We start from the raw sequence: 16,964 nt of genomic DNA, 5'->3' as shown, positions 1-16,964 counted from the left end.
CCATCTGATGAGAATCAGAGATGCCTCAGCGGGTGGATGCCTTGGTACAACAAGTGGAGTGATCCATGAGGAATGCTCCACAGATATTCTATGGGGAGCTGGTGGAGGCTTGCAGCTACTCCATCCTTGCCAGTGCCACTGTCAGCTTTCTGGGCAGGTTCAAAACATTTTAGCCAAGCCCAGCTACTGTGGGTAAGCTGTACTGCTGCCCTCTTTCACACTTCTTTCCTTCTGACCATTCTAAGCCTCTAGCACTCCACAAAGTCTGTTCTGGTGGAAGTGGTGCAGAAGTTGTAAGATCTACTTTATTTCCTTTGCAGTCTTAATAACTATGCAGAAAACTCCATTTGCCATCACCTCCCATACAATTTTGGAGTAGGGCTGGATGGAGAAATGAAACGTGTTAAGGATTTTGGTTTTGACAAAATCCCTAATGTTTGAGAGGGGAATAGGATGGTTTTGGGCAATCTTACAAGGAGTAAAATGCTGGTGGTGCTGGAGACGGAGTTGTTTGGGAAGGGTAGATTCTCTAAAAAGATAGAAGACTAAAAAAAAGCTGTCTGGTTCTTCTCAGAAGAGATGAGAGAGTGGGAAGAGGGAATCACCAGGTTGGATTGCTCAGACCGACAATTGACTACAACGGAAGAGATGCTGTTCTTTATGCTCCTTGAGAAGCCCATCTTGCTGGTCTCCAGTCCATTCCAGCTGAGGACAAAGAATGGCTAGAGATAGAGATAGGCAATCCAGTAGACAATGTTGAAGAGCAGGAAGGTGGTCGGGAAGAAGACGCGAGAGTAGGAGTCCAGGCGGGAGATGTGAATGCGGACCCTCCCCTCCCGCCACATTCCTGTCTGACAGTCTTCAATGCAGCAGAAGAACCTCTCACATTCCTTTCCTTCCAGGCACGGGGAACCAGGGTCTTCATCCTCGTCCTCTTCTATCTCTGGGGGCCAGTGCATGATGTTATTGATGTTGATGGTGGTAAAGGATGGCATCACCTGTGCACCGGCAGGCGGCTGTAATGAGGAGGGGTAGGTGGATTAAAGGGAAGAAAAAGGCAAGAAAACATGTTCTAGACACCAAAACTCATCCAGTTGGCAACAGTTCAGTTCATAGCATAGGTGCAGTTCAATGGAGGGGAATGACTGATCATCCCCCATCTCTGCACCTGGTTGTAAATCACCACCTTGGCATAGTGCGGGGACTGGCAGCTCCCTGCATGACTCTGAGTTTCCTCCCTGGCACTCTAGGGCATAGCCTCAGTCAGCAAAGATCTAATCGCTCTGATCCCCCATCTCTGCCACTAATAGTGCAGAAATAGGACCTGTTTGATTTCAGCTGTGCTAGCCTTTTCCTTCATTCCCCTGAGTGCAACTGTCTCTGAAGATACAGCACGCAGTCCAGATGTGCTTTCTGGTTGCTGTCAGTTGCTGGAGAAAAGCTGGGGAAAGGCTGTGTGTGACATAACCTCTTGGCCCAGGAGAAGAGGCATATCCTCAGCGTCATGGAAGAGCTCTCTTCATCCGTGCTGGGAAATGAGGCTGGCATAGAAGAGATCTGTCATTTTTTTGTTTCAGTTCTGTCCCAATTCAGAGGCCTATTTCAGCTGATGTGTCAGAAGTACCTGCCATGAGCTTGGGCAGATCTCAGGAGGATAATCACTACTCTGGGTTCTCTATCCCCACACTCAGGAGGTCTTCTGATGGACACACCACAAAAGGAAGTAGGTTTCTGCATCTCTGTGACCTAAGATACCTCTGTAATCCACAGAGATCAAACCGATCCAGGTGGAAGAACTTGGGTGTGGATCACCCTGTCTTAAAGTGGACATTTATATTTGGTCATGTGAGTCATCCTAAACTGTACTGATAAGCTCTCCAGCAATTTTGAAGAGAGCACAGGGTGCCTGGCTCTGACAGGGACCTCCTTGTTTTAGGGGAGCCTCAGCTGCTTTTTCTGGTTGTGTCTCACCTTTCAGGTGCTCAGTCCCAGCACATAGAGTGGTCTGAGCACCCTATGAACACAGTATAGGTCAGGCACTAAACCATGCCAGCAGCGTCCAGTGCAGGCTCAGGAAGTATATTTCTAAATACCTTGGGGTTCTAACACTATCCACCTCTGCTGGCCCCTTTGACCTACCAGTCTGGCTTTCCTGTTGTTGTGCTCAAGTGGTTTCTTATTTCCCACCAGGTAGTTCAGTGTAGCGTACTCCATGAGAGCTGCAAAGACGAAGATGAAGCACACAGAGACAAAGAGGTCCATGGCTGTGATATAGGAAACACGGGGAAGGTGCTTGCGGGAGATGGTACTCAGGGTGGTCATTGTCAGCACAGTCGTGATACCTAAGAGAGAAAAGAGCTGGTTTAAGTGATGAAGAGGACCACTTCTGTCTTCTACATGCATCCAGTCTCCCAAACATCCCCATTTCCCCTCCCCTGTGGGAGAAAAATTCCTCTGGTTGTCTGGTCCCATTTTTGTTCTGCTCAGTGAGACTCTGGTCTTGAGGTGCCCTCTGACAATGCTCTGCGGAAAAAGAGATGTACAAAACCCAGGTGTCACACAGGCCATCAATGTGGACTGGTAAAGGAGTTGGGAACTCAGACTCTGCTTAAGGCTGTACACAGGAACAACTGCTTGGATGATGGGAGGAGAGCCCAAAGGAAGGATGTGCTAAGAGGGAATAACACTGGATGGATGGCTTTGGACAGACAATGGGTGAGTGGGGATTCACTCAGTGATGTCTGGCTGAGTCAGCAATGCTTGGCAATGTCTCAGATGCCACAGGACTGCTCTTTTTGTCTGAAGTGAAACAGAGCTGGAATGCAAAGGCCTCTGTTCTTGTTCTCCCTTTGTCTTTGAGCATTTGCTCCCAGGATGAATTCAGCCCAATGCAAAGCTCATCATAGAATATAGAATCATAGAGTCATAGAATAGTTTGAGTTGGAAGGGACCTTTAAAGGTCATCTAGTCCAACGCCCCTGCAATAAGCAGGGACATTTTCAACTAGATCTGGTTGCTCAGATCCTATCCAACTTAACCTTGATTGTTTCCAGGGATGGGGCATCTACCACCTCTCTGGGCAACCTGTTCCAATGTTTTACCACCTTCATTGTAAAAAATTTCTTCCTTATATCTAGTCTGAATCTACCCTCTTCTAGTTTAATACCAATATCCCTTGTCCTATCGCTACAGGCCCTACTAAAAAATCTGTCCCCATCTTTTTTTCTTTAAAGGCTCCTTTAAATACTGAAAGGCCGCAATAAGGTCTCCCCAGAGCCTTCTCTCCTCCAGGCTGAACAAACCCAACTCTCTCAGCTTTTCCTCATAGGAGAAGTGTTCCAGTGCTCTGATAATTTTTGTGGCCCGCCTCTGGACCCACTCCAACCGGACCATGTCTTTCCTGTGCTGAGGACTCCAGAGCTGGACACAGTACTCCAGGTGGGGTCTCACCAGAGCAGAGTGGAGGGGCAGAATCACTTTCCTCAACCTGCTGGCCACACTTCTGTTTATGCAGCCCAGGATACGATTGGCTTTCTGGGCTGTGAGTGCACATTACTGGCTCATGTCCAGCTTTTCATCCACCGGTACTCCCAAGTCCTTCTCTGCTGGGCTGCTCTCAATCCCTTCATCCCCCAGCCTGTATTGATACTGGGTGTTGTCCTGACCCATGTGCAGGACCCTGCACTTGGCCTTGTTGAACCTCATGAGGTTCACATAGGCCCACTTCTCAAGCTTGTCCATATCCCTCTGGATGGCATCCCATTCCTCAGGCATGTCAGTTCAGCTTGGTGTTGTCTGCAAACTTTCTGAGGGTACACTCGATCCCACTGTCTGTGTCGCTGATGATACTGATTAAACAGTACTGGTCCCAGTATGGACCCCAGAGGGGCTCCACTCATCACTGGTCTCCATCTGGACATTGAGCTGTTGATCACTACCCTCTGGATGTGACCATCCAGCCACTTCCTTATCCACCAACAGTCCACCCATCAAATCCCTCTGTCTCCAATTTAGAGAGAAGGATGTTGTAGGGGACTGTGTCATAGGCCTTACAGAAGTCCAGATAGATGACATTCATAGCTCTTTCCTTGTCCACTGATGTAGTCACTCCTTCATAGAAGGCCAGTAGGTTGGTCAGGCAAGACTTGCCCTTGGTGAAGCCATGCTGGCCGTCTCGAATCACCCCCTGTCCTCCACGTGCCTTCACATAGCTTCTAGGAGGACCTGTTCCATGATCTTCCCAGGCACAGAGGTGAGGCTGACAGGTCGGTAGTTCCCAGGGTCCTCCTTTCTACCCTTTTTAAAAATGGGTGCAATGTTTCCCTTTTTCCAGTCACCAGCGACTTCACCTGGCTGCCATGACTTTTCAAATATCATGGAGAGTGGCTTGGCAACTATGTCAGCCAATTCCCGCAGGACTCTGGGATGCATCTCATCGGGTCCCATAGACTTATGTATGTTCAGGTTCCTCAGGTGGTCACAAACCTGATCTTCCTTTACAGTGAGAGGTACTTTGCTCCCTCAGTCCCAAGGATGTGGTCCATCCACTCGAGAGGTGTGGGAAGAGAGGTTGCTGGTGAAGACTGAGGCAAAAAAGTTGTTGAGTACCTCAGCCTTCTCCTCATCTGTTGTTACCAGTTTGCCAGTCATGTTCATCAGGGGCGGTACACTTTCTTTGACCTTCCTTTTCTGGCTGACATACCTATAGAAGCCCTTCTTATTATTCTTTGCGTCCCTTGCCAAGTTCAGCTCCATCTGCACCTTGGCCTTCCTAACCCCATCCCTACACAACTGGGCAGCATCCCTATACTCCTCCCAGGATACCTGTCTCTGCTTCCACTGCCTGTGCATTTCCTTCTTGCTCTTCAGTTTTCCAGCAGGTCTTGATTCATCCATGCCTGTCTCTTGCTTTCCTTTCCTGATTTCTTACAGCCGGGGATCGAGAGCTCTTGTGCTCTATGAAAAGCGTCCTTAAAGATCTGACAGCTCTGTTCTGCTCTCTTGTCCCTGAGGGCAGCTTTCCCGGGGGTCCTATTGGTTAACTTCTTGAACAGCTGGAAGTCTTTTTTTCCTAAAATTCAGGGTCCTGAGTTTACTCTTTGCCTGACCCATATCCCTCAGGACTGCAAAGTCCACGAGTGCATGATCCCTGCAGCCCCGGCTGCCTCCAATCTTGACGTCACACATTAGCTCACTTGCTTTGATGACCATCAAGTCCAGCATTGCATCCCCTCTGGTAGGGCTGTCTATTACCTCGCTTCAGAAAGTTATCCTCAATGCCATCCAGGAGTCTCCTGAATTGCCTATAGCTTGCCATGCTACTTTTCTAGCAGATGTCAGGAATGGTTGAAGTCCCTCAGCGGGATGAGAGCCTGCGCGTGCAATGCCTCATGTAGCTGGAGTAAGAAGGCTTCGTCAATAGGCTCCCCTTGATTGGGCGGCCTGTAGTAAACACTAACCACAAGGTTCCCTTTGTTGCCTCGGTCTCTAATTCTTACCCATAAGCTTTCAACCTGCTCATGGCTATTCTTCAGAGACAGCTCTTCACAATCTATCCATTTCTTGATGTAGAGGGCAAGTGGGTAGGAGATGATAAGGAATCTCTTTTGTTTTGAATGGGGCTTGGAATTGTTTTTGCAGCAGCAGTAATGCTCACAGACCTGTTTCCAGAGATGAAGTATCAGGACCTAACAAAGGATCAGATGCAAGAGTTGGTATTGTCATCTCATCCACTGCTCTTTAGGATGTGGAGAAGCAGCAGGAACTCCGCCTGCTCCTCCTCTAGCATTCATCTGAATTCACTTGCTAGCCTTTCCTGGGGCTACCCCAATGGCTCTGGGTGAGAGCATGGCAAGACATTTTCATGTTTTCCTGCTGTATTTGCATTAGCAGATGTGATGTGACTTCCCATATATTTGAAATGCCAATGGAACTGGTCTGGTTTATATCTTCCTAATGTAGGCTGACGGGCTTGGAATGCACTGGGGATCATTTGTATTAAGTACAACAGGGGCTGTGGAGAGAATACATTACTCTTGATGTGCTGAGGTCCCTTCCCACAGAAAGGGGCCCCCCTCCTGGGGAAACTTGCCTTTGTTTTTTGAGACAGCCACCATAGTGGTGTCACCCATGCAGAACGTTTTGCCTCTTGCTGTTCATTCCTTTCCCAGCCACAGACTATGGCATACCTTCACCTCCATTGGAAATGACACCCCATTCCTCCTCCTGCTCTCTCCATTGGCACCAAAGAAATTGATTTTGATAAGGCGGTGGGGAGACACGGTCAGAATGGATGGGCTCTGAATAGCCCTGCCTGATGCTGATGGCCCCTCACCTCTCTTCTCCCTCCCCGAAGAGGCCTGCAGGCAGGGCTGGGAATGCTACTGCCAACTAAAGGGAAAGTCAGCAGGGCTGATGGGAAGGACAGTGCTGGGAAGCAGAGCTTGCTGCAAAATGCAGATACAGCCAAAGTGCATTAAAGATTTGTAAAGACTTCTCTAGCACCTATCAGAGTAGGATTCAATCAACATAAGCTTTTTCCTGCCTCAAAGAGCCACTGCAGGTTGCTGAGAAAATCTAAACAATAGGCAGAGCTCTTACCACGTCCTGGACTCCCACTGTCATGTGGCTGACAGAGAAAGGCTGTACCTACAGGGCTTCCACATCCTGTCAGAGCTTGGGACTCTATGGATACAGCCGAGCAACTTTGCTCATTACCCTACAACCTTCATGTCACTGGTCCTACACTGAGCCCTTGAAAAATAATGAGGAAATGCAGAATATATGCATGTGACAGGAGCCCTTTGGCCTGCATTGCAATGCCACAGATCATCCCTTCCCTCTCGCTTTTGGCACATGAGAATACCACATTGTCAACTTGGAAAAGACCGTGTTCAGGTTTCAGATCAAGATATGAGAGTGTTGTGCTACCCTGAAATAAGCATTAGTCTAAGCCAGCACAGCTGGAGATTTGGCTGAGCTTGAGGATAGTGTTACAAACAGAAAGATGGAGGAGTGGACTATCCTCCAGTAAGCTGAATAATGACAGAAAATGGCAAAATGCTTCAGGAGATTTTGTACCCCAACACTGCCTGTCTGCTAGCCTTGCAGAGTTCGACAAGTGTCAGACATGCAACAACCTGTCTCTTACCCAGCGATGTCCTGGCTGGCGTAGAGTCTCTCTTGATCCAGAAGGAAACCCAGGAAAGAACAACAGTCAGGATGCAGGGAATGTAGGTCTGAATGGCAAAATAACCCATACGTCTACTTAGGTCAAAAGAAACTGTCATCACCATGTACTCCCCTAGGAAAAAGCAACAGAGACATTGGAATTGTAACATTTGGTTTCCTAAAACACAAAAATCAGCAAAGTTTCAGAATTTGGAGTCTTTCTGATGAGGTTTTCTTGTTGTTTTAAGTGCTTGGCTGGCTGGTTTTGTGGCTGGCTTTGTGACCACCCAGATTATTAGCTTCATGGACAACTGTGTGGCTCACTGAGTAGGTTTGGTGACTTGCTGGCACTGTGGCTGGTTTGCTGGTTTTGTGGCTAGTGAACTCTTTGGCTACCTAGCTGGCTCTGTAGCTGTCTGACTTTATGTCTTTGTGACTAATTTAAGAGCTGACTTTGTGGTTGCCCAACTGGCTATCTACCTGGCTGGCTATGTGGCCACCCGGCTGCATTTGTACTGGCCAGGCTGTGTGTGCACACTGAAAAGCACACTGTCTGGATAAGTTTCAGGGAAGAAACTACAGAGAGTATTCATCTTCAGCTGATCGCTGCACGGGTTTCTTTCCTATAGAAGCTATTTAGCTGTAACAGGGTACATGGCCTGGCTTGCCAACTAACTACCTGAGCTGTGACAAAGGAGGTGTCCTTCAATCACTTTCATTGAGACTCTGGTTCTGCCCCTGGAAAAGGCATGTGGTGCTGTACATCCTAATTGCTCATTTGGCAACTTACAGCTGAGGTTCTTCCTCTTTTTCAGAGGCTCCTAGTGAGTATTGGAAGAAAGCCACCCGACAGCTCTAGGGTTAAGATGGAGCTTGCAAGCAATTACCAAAAAAGAGAATTACAAACGTCAGACAGCCACTGGTGCATTCAAGACACTTTCACTGCACCAATTCTTGTCCCTGTTTGTGCTGCCTTTCTACCCTGGTTAGAGGCTGTCTGCCGGTGTTGGCAACAGCAGCTTTCTGCAGAGTGGGAGAAGCATCACCTGAACTTGCTGCTTCAGAGGGCTTAAAAATATGAGCTCACCCCACCTGCAGGAACCCAAAGGGGCTTTCCTCAGTTGTCTGTGGGAAGGAAAGGGGTTGTGAGCTATTATGACGAGGAGGAGCTGAAAGGCCTCCATTCCCTGGTCTCTTCAAACATGCAGCCTTGTTGCTGTCTCTTAAAGCATAATTTAGGTGTTCATCAGCCCCACACAACTTTATAGAAGGAAAGATTGAGACCTGCAAGTTATGATTTCCCTACCCCTGTTCCAATTATAATTATATCACCCAGGGATCACACAGTATGCATATACTGCAGCAAGAGGGGATCTGAGCTCTATCTCCTCTCCCTCCTGACCCTTCAATGAGGGATAGCTTCATTCACATCAGCATTGTCACCCCACAGTTCACAGATGTCAGTTGTTCTGGCCTACCCCTGCTTCATCTTCCCCTCACTATCTCCATCATTTCTGCTCCCTCTAGAAAAGGTCCATCCCTTCATTCTTACATCTAACTGTGCTGTTATGACCTTCCTTCCCCACCACTGTGGAGCTGTCTGATGACTCTTTTGCCTCCCATGAGGTCTCCAACACACTGGTGTTTCTGTGGGCTGTCTCCCTTTGCCTCACCTGCTCCAGTCCTGAGAACCTCTGAAGTGTTCCTCAGCCCCGTGAAGTCAAACTGGTAGAGCCTCCAGGTGCGCTGGTCGGAGACCTCAATCGAGTAGCGCCTCCAGCGATAGACAATCTCCTCGCGTGGGTAGCCATCTGGGAAAAGGGGCAAGGACATCAATGAAAGAGTACATCATGTGCCTCCACCTCATTCACCACCCTGACTACAAAAGCATTGTCATCTCACTCTAGCTGTTTTGTAAATGTGAAACTTTCAGGCAGGTATTTCTGATTTAGATTCCCTTAGGCATCCCCACATGCAGTGGGAGTAGGGACAGCATCTCCCCTTGTGGGATGCTTCAAATCCTAGGGATGAGCAAAGCAATGCTAAAAACAGAGCCTTCCCACTGCACTGGTGGGAATGAGACTTGGGTTGTTTTAAGAGGACTCCCCCAGCCTGAAATCTTTAAGGATTTTACCTCCCTGGGGCAGCATGGGGCCTTGCAAGCAATTACCAAAAAAGAGAATTACAAATGTCAGACAGCCACTGGGGCATTCAAGACACTTTCACTGCACCAATTCTTGTCCCAGTTTGTGCTGCCTTTCTACCCTAGTTAGAGTCTGGCTGCTGGTGTTGACAACAGCAGCTTTCTGCAGAGTGGGAAAACTCATGGCTACCTTCCCTTCCCAGGCATGAGTACAGCAGGAATACAAAGCTGCCAACATGGGAAGTAGCATGGCTGTGGCTGCTCTGACTGTCTCTGTAGCTCTCACCCTGGGAGCTGATCTATGTATGGAAAAGAAGGGGTGCATTCTCCATGGAAAAGGAGACCTGGCTCCTGCAGGCTGGAGCATGGTTTCTCCTGGCTCTGGCTTTCTTGACAAAGAAACAAGCCTACTGTGAAGCAGAGACTTCGACACCTACGAGACAGTTCCTCAGAGGAGGGAAGGAGCAAGAGCTTGGCAGCTAACTAAAAGTGTGTTTCTAATTATCAAGCATGTATGGCATGTACTGTTAATTAGCAAAGAATGAGGGATGGTGGGAGACGAGGGAATGGTATGTCCTCAGCATGCTGCCTCCCTCTGAAGCACCTCAGAGCCACGTGAGCTCCATCTCTTCAGTGGCAGGGGAAGCAGGAGAGGCGAGCCCGAGCTAAGATGACTAAATCAGATTTCCAAACAACGCATGAGGACAGGAATCTCTTGGTACAGAAAGGCTCCCTGCAAAATTACCAGTGGAGATATGCCAACATCAGCAGCCCTATCTGCTGATGAAAATGGGCAAGTGGGGACTGAGAGGGGAGGTCTGAATACCCCTCCTTTGCGATGGCCTTGGGTGCAGAAAGTGGGCCTGTCTCTGGGCTGGGGTCTGGAAAGCCAAGCTGTCCCTTCAGGGAGTGGAAGAAGGGGGAAGATGCAAGACAGGATGGGTGCCGTATGTCTGCCAGCTGAAGGGATATATACTGTCTAGTAGGTCAGAGTGACCAGAAGGTCAGTGAAATAATCACCTCCAACCATCCACCCAAATTAAGGAGAAACTCCGGTGCTCTGAATCTGTTCCTGAAGACCTCTGCTAGCCCAGGAGCGGAAGATTCTTCAGGGTGTAACGGATAATGGCCCAGGAGGAGAGTCATAGATATGAGGTGAAAAATGTAGCTAAAAGGGAGGATGGTCTCCCCAGAAAAGTTTTACTCTACTGAGGTTTCTCTACTTGCCTTCTAAAACTATTTTAAAAATATGCATACTCACAACTGGAAAAAACCAAAGGGCAGGAGTGAGTGTCCATTGGGAAATTCTGCAGCTGGAGCAGACATTCAGCCTCAATCGTCAGCCTGAGAGAGGAAGAAAGAGAGAGGGAGACTGAGATTTTGTGTTGGTGAAGGTGGTTAGATTCCAACACCACAATGTGACAGAGGGATTCTCGCTTCCTTGAGAGAGAAACACTAATTTGTTGAAGATCAGTCTGTTTGCAGAACATTTCAAAACAGCAGCAAAACAAAACATATGTTTGGATATTTTCAAAGTAAGAAAAAAAATCTAATTTTCATATTCAGAAAGCCTTTTTGTTTAGTGAGCTTTTCAGATTCATTTACAGGAGTGAGAATTTATGGGAACAAAAGCCAAATGTTTATTAAAGGAATGAAATAGCTGGACTGACCAACATAAACTTTTAAAGGATTTTGGTTTAGGAAACCATTTGTAGTTTTGACTTTTCATAGGTATGATATGGAAAAACAGTTTGATTTTTTGGAAGCTTTCAGCCTGGGAACAGGAAGCACATTCTGCAACCAGTACTGCATGTGTACGCCCATCAACACTGGGAGACATCTCCACTACTCTGTCCCAGGGCACCTGGAAACCTCCTCTACTTTGACCAGGTCCTTGTTCCCTCACCTCAGCAGCCAGCTACAGTGCCTACTGGATGTACCTGAGCGTGTAGAGCACCTTTCCATCATTCCAGATGCGGAGGAGCTGATTAGGAGTGGTTATCCAGTGGGAATCAGCCCGCTTGGAGTTCCTAAAAAAGGTATCTGGGATCCAGATGCGGCTCACCATGTTGGTGTTCAGCGTGAGGGCCTTCAAGGTGCTGTTGAAACGAAGACGCCGGTCATACCATGTCTGAGCAAAGAAGATATCAATGGTGTATTCCTGTAAAAGAGGAGGAAGAATATGTCTTTCTGAGAGGGATTCAGGCAAAGCAGAGCCCTGTCCTCTGGTCTGCAGGCCACTGTTTTGGAGTCACAACCAGAACATTTGCTTTTTAAGTCTGGGAGCAGGTGTTGGTGACCACTGACACCTTTCCAGGCTCATCTTTAGCTCGGGGTCAGGACATCCATGGCACGCTTAGGAAAAGCCAAAGAATGTGTGTTGACTGGTGGGCTGAGTCATAGCAAGTTTGGCCTGACCCATGCCTGGAAAGCCAAGACCATATGAACAGGGGCTCAGGCTTCCTCTTGATGGACAACTCAAGCCTAATTTGTACATATAGCAATAGTAGTGTTGTGCATAAACCTAGGGAGAATCCATCCCTTCCTGCAGGACTTACACTATAAATGGTTTATATGAAAAAACGGGGCACTATGGTCCCTGGCCAGATACCCCTTGCTGAAGATTAGAAAAGGAAGCTGGGGCAGGGGCTGCTATGGACCCAGCTCTTGGTGCAACCAGTTCAAAATCTTGAGTCTTTTGCAGACAGGAAACAGAGTTTCCACCCTAATGAGGACCTTTGGTTTTGGTGAGAGACTGGGTGTCCTAGCTCACCTATAACTAGCATTTCTGGGAGGCAGCACCTGCCTTTATTGGACTGGCAGTAGTCCACATCATTAGCCCGCTGTTCTCCTGCTTGCTGCTGCAAGCCAATTTGCTCCTTACCCTCTTTTTCAGCCTGGCTGAGAAGGTGCTAATTAGTGCCATGCAGGAGCATGTCTCGCACTCAGTGGTTCTCTGAACCAGACCCCCAAATCCAGTTCTGCCAGCCCATACTAAAGGCTGTCACCTGCTCCCGACAGCTCCTCTCTGACTTGGACTTTGCTCCCTTTCACTCCTGTTAAAACTCCATGACCATGGAGGCATCATGTCCCTCTCTTCTGTGGGCAGAGGTGAACAATGTCTGACTTTGCTCTCTCTCCTTCCTGTTCTCCTCCCTCTATTGATTTATCTTGGTGGAATTTTTATGACTGCAGCATATCCTCCCTCCACTGCCCTCGTTGCTAGTTCAGAGCTGACTTCCTCCAACCATGCTGTTAAAATAGATGCAGTGCTCTTAGTGTGCTCCCTTGGACAGCATGTCCTGCCTGGGGAGGCAAAGCAGGGCAGCACATGACTCTCCACTTAATTTTCCTTGCCCTTGCTCCACTGTCAGCCAACTGGTGATGAATGATTGGTACCGAAAATGTCCCTTGCATAGGAATGAGATCATGAGAAAAGAGCATTTGCCATCAGGCAGTTGAGTCACTCTCTGGGCTGATCCTTCACCCTGGTTAGACACAGGGATGAGCAAAGGTGATGAGGATGAGGTCCTAATATATCTCTAAATGGGGACAGATGCAGCATGTTCAAAGTGATGGTGTTGTCTCTACAGTTCGTTCAAAACAGACATGAGGAGACACAGAGCTAGGATAACAGCAGCCCTCAAAGCCAAGCACAAAAGCATGGCCACTGCCCCAAAACAGGAGGAGGGAAGAGCCCATTCCAGCATCTGAATGCTCTGGATCACACTGGGTATAGGACTGCTTGGACATAGGGTACGTGGTGATGAAGGCATGGATCAGGTTGTGAAACAGTGAAATTCTTTGCCCACCTGTGGGCAAATAAGTATTGGCACAGCAGGGACAAGATGGGGTAATGGTAGCCCAAAAAAATGACATATATGTGGAGGGCTGACTTTATTCTGCTTGGAGCCATTCTCTTTTCCTTGCCAGCCTTTGGGGCCAAAATAACACAACATTTGATATATTCTCCCCAACCCGTGCAAACTCTACTTGAGCCAGTATGAGCTTACATTGCTCCTCAGCAGTATCTCTGGTGTAGGAGAAAGCAACCAAAAAGGCAATGATAAATCCATGTTAGATGCCACTATCAGTTTCTAACTCCTAACTGGAGTCACTTGTGAGATCTTGCTTCTGTGCTGGCTGCTCAGGTCAGATGTCCTGCTGTAAAGTTCAGCATTCAGGTCTGGGATAACCAATGCTAATGTTTCGGGAGAGCGGAGGGTCAGCTGTCTCAGGGGTTTAGTATTTGTTGTCAAGCCCAGATTTTTAGAAGGGTTCAGCATTAAAGAGCTCCTCTTGTGCCATTCATAGCTAGCCTTTGCAAAAGGTGTAGTGCACGAGTCATTCATCTGTTCTGAAAAATCTAAGCTGTTATTGTCACTGGTTTGATCTAATTTCAGTGGCTATTATAAGCACAGCTATTCATGAGGAAGAACTTACTAGCTGAGCTGGCTCCCTTGCCTCTAGGTGGGGAACCCACTGGGAAATGTTGGCATTTACAAATGTATTTTCATTCAGAATTATCTGAGGCAAGGTGTATAGAAAAATGCTCCAGCCTTTGGGAGCACTTTTACCCTTCCTATTCTCTCCCCCATCCCACTGTGGGGGAGTGAGTGAGCAGCTGTGTGGGGCTTAGTTGCCAGCTGGGGTTAAATCACGACAGTTCCTGAAGACTTTAGCACCTGCTCCCATCAGGGGCGGTTTGCATCGATGCTGACGAACCTTGCACAACTGCAGCTCTGCACTGATCAGCTGCGGGACAGTGCTCAGACCTTTCTTTGAGCATTAATCAGATCTCACTTAGCTGTAGGCATCTGACCAAGGTGATTAAAATAGCAGGTGTTTGAACATGTGTTCCCTACAGTCATTGGAGAGGGGTAGGCACTTCTGGCGGAAGATCCCAATATGAAGCAGTCCAAGTTGTCTTCTGGAAATGCCTCACACTCTTACTGACCTTTGAAGAGTCCAGGCTGATCAAGGCTGAATAGCTCAAGTTTGGCAGGATGAGCTCAGCCCTTAAAACTTACAGCAGTGCTGTTTCTTGAACTCCTGCACCCTTGTAGTTTCTCTCTGCCCCTGATTCATTCTCAAGCATCAGAAAGAGACTTCTCAATACCTCAATTTCCCCACGTGGAAAAAGGTTGTTGTAAAATACGCCTCCAACATTACTGTACCATCTGCTATGCAGCACATGGAGGTTGTTAACTTCTCTGTAAAAGCATGGGCTTTTTTATTGTTTCCAACAGAAGGAGCTAGCAAAATAAGAGGAATTGCTCTAAGAGTTAGGTCACAGCATTTGGATCACACTTTGGGTAGCACACACATGTTGGCATGCATGCAATATTACATCAAACTTCAGTCATAAAATAATAAATCAAACTACCTGTAAGGCAAACACTGAAGACTGCCTACCCTGACTACTATCATGTGAGTTTATCCAACGCTGAGGAATGCCCTGCAGTGTTGCCATTCCTAGTCGTGTGGGCTTGTGTCCAACTCTGCCTTTCAGCATGTCTCTGCTGGCCCTTGGTCACCGTCATCACCTAGCACTGCTGCACATCACTGATCAGTCCTCGTTTTCCTTATGTGGGCAGCACAGATGCTGGTGGAAACCCAATTCCAGAAAATGGTAAAATGTGAAAAAATTTAATGGAAAAAACCCTGTCCTGTAAAAGAGCATTTGTGGGAAATAAGGGCATGTGGAGTTGACAAGAATATTTCCTCTTGGAATGGAAAAATAAAACAACAAAAAGATTTTACTGCACTCTCAAACCCTTTCATTTTTAAAAACAATTTAAGTGAAAAGCTATGGAATTTCCACGTGAAAAGTCATTTCAAAGAAAGTCCTAAATTTTTCAATCCAAAAGAAAATAAACAGCTTCAGAAATCAGCCTGTCCCCAGCACAAGAGAGTTGGGAGCTGGCCACTGTTCTCATTGTGTGCTACCCTAAGCCCTGTTCCTTGGGTCACCCCAGACCCAGCTGCTCTGCCCTAACATTCATGGCCCCAGAGCACCTCCCTGCTCCCCGTCCTGATCTCCTGATACAGCAAGGACACCCAGCCTGGCACCAGTTAGCTCCTCTCTGTGCCTCCTCTCTCACCTCTGTGTGTATGTGCACACACATGGGGAATCAGCCTGTGTTTCCAGTTGGATTTGGCCCCAGGAATGATACTCTAGATTAAGTTCCACCCTGGGTTCAGAGCAGATACGAGTTAGGGCCACCCAATTTCAGACTAACAGCTTAAACTCACAGGGTCAGCATGACACTACTTGAAATTGTCAGTTTGTATTTTCAGGTTACCTTATACACCAAATAAACACAGCTATGCACTGCCAGAAGATCCTTTTCAAATGGCTCAAAGCAAGTTTGTGTGTGCAGTTCAGCTGACCCCTCTCAAGGGTGCAGTTAGTGGGATACAGAGGAGTTGGTACCCCATGATTCCTCTGTATCCATCTATGAGCTTCTTTCTGTGTTCTTTAAGAGCTCAGCTTTCTGACAAATGCCAAAGAGAGAAGCAAAGCCATGAGATGAAGGTGTCTTAGATGTCTTCCTAAATTAGGATAAAATTAAGGATTTAAAGGTGTTTTTTGCAACTTCACTTGTATTCAACAGCAACAAGAAAACTTCCAAATAGGGGAGACGGAGATCTGGAATCAGGTTCCTCCATTTTCCTCTGCTGGAGAGATAGCCTGGAAAAATCCTAAATAACAGGGGGGCTGAGAGATTAATATCCTAGCCAGTCTCATTATAGCTTTTATTATTCTGATATTTGTCTTTATTCATAGAGCCACCTTCCCTCTGCCCCTCCAAGCAAATCCTTCACTGCAGTACAATAAAGCAGATTGCTTTCTTGGGAAGCCTGGCCAGCATTTCAGGTGGGCTGATGTGAATCTGATGGGTCTGTGCTATCAATCACAGAACTAAGCAGATCAAGTATTACAGGCAAACTCTTTGGGGTGCTGCAATTCGGGAAAGTCTCAGAAGTTATTGGAGGAGACCCAGGAATGGGGTGCCTTTCTTTCAAGGGCTGGTAGGTCGCTCTGCGCAGCTCGAGGCAAGCCAAGAAGCCTCTCCTCCAGTCTCCCTCTTCTGCAAAACAGGGGTCAGCCCAAGCATCCCCCCTTCAGACAGAACTGTGTTCAGCAACTCCACACCCCCACAGCCCTGCACAGGCGAGCATTTTCCTCTCCATGACATCCTACGCATCCCTCCCAGCCTGCAAACATCTCTGACAAAGGCTGGACTGCTCCCAGCAGCCAGCTCCATGTCCCAGGGAACATGCTCAATAATAGCAAAAAGTCTGGAGACACTCTCCACACTCAGATAACTAAATAAAATAACCTTATTTTAAAATAATGTTCAAATCTGATGCACAACTTCTTGTCCCCACAGCTTGCAGGCAGGAATGTGCTTCTAGCATGATGTGTGCAAGCACTCTCCAAAGGCAGCAAGAAGAGAGGACATGTACTAACAGCATATGCTACTGCCTGACACTGACCACTTCAGCAAGTGGTTGGGCAGTGTCAGCCTTCTCTCAGTTCTCCCATTAGTAGTGTGAGACTCCTTGCTTGTGTATGCCTTTGTGTCCCTGCTCTGGGTGAGTTTTTTCTTCCCAACACAAAGAGCAAAAGAATGAGAATATAAGT

At 47.6% G+C, this 16,964-nt stretch overlaps 1 protein-coding gene across 1 annotated transcript in view; it reads right to left on the bottom strand.

Moving 5' to 3' along the window:
* Nucleotides 1-722: 722 nt before the first annotated feature.
* Nucleotides 723-16,964, bottom strand: part of LOC104030753 (gamma-aminobutyric acid receptor subunit gamma-4) — a 37,353-nt gene continuing 21,111 nt past the window's right edge. The window contains exons 4-9 of the mRNA XM_075720852.1: nt 11,254-11,474; nt 10,575-10,657; nt 8,844-8,981; nt 7,151-7,303; nt 2,140-2,342; nt 723-1,016 (exon numbers count right to left, since the gene is read on the bottom strand). Of these exons, the coding sequence (XP_075576967.1) occupies nt 723-1,016; nt 2,140-2,342; nt 7,151-7,303; nt 8,844-8,981; nt 10,575-10,657; nt 11,254-11,474 (1,092 nt within the window). The remainder of the gene's footprint in view (nt 1,017-2,139; nt 2,343-7,150; nt 7,304-8,843; nt 8,982-10,574; nt 10,658-11,253; nt 11,475-16,964) is intronic.

Source organism: Pelecanus crispus, chromosome 13 (genome assembly GCF_030463565.1).
Source record: "Pelecanus crispus isolate bPelCri1 chromosome 13, bPelCri1.pri, whole genome shotgun sequence".
NCBI classification, from domain to species: Eukaryota; Metazoa; Chordata; class Aves; order Pelecaniformes; family Pelecanidae; genus Pelecanus; species Pelecanus crispus.
Note: the sequence above shows the minus strand (reverse complement) of the source record. Positions and strands in the feature narration are given on the sequence as shown.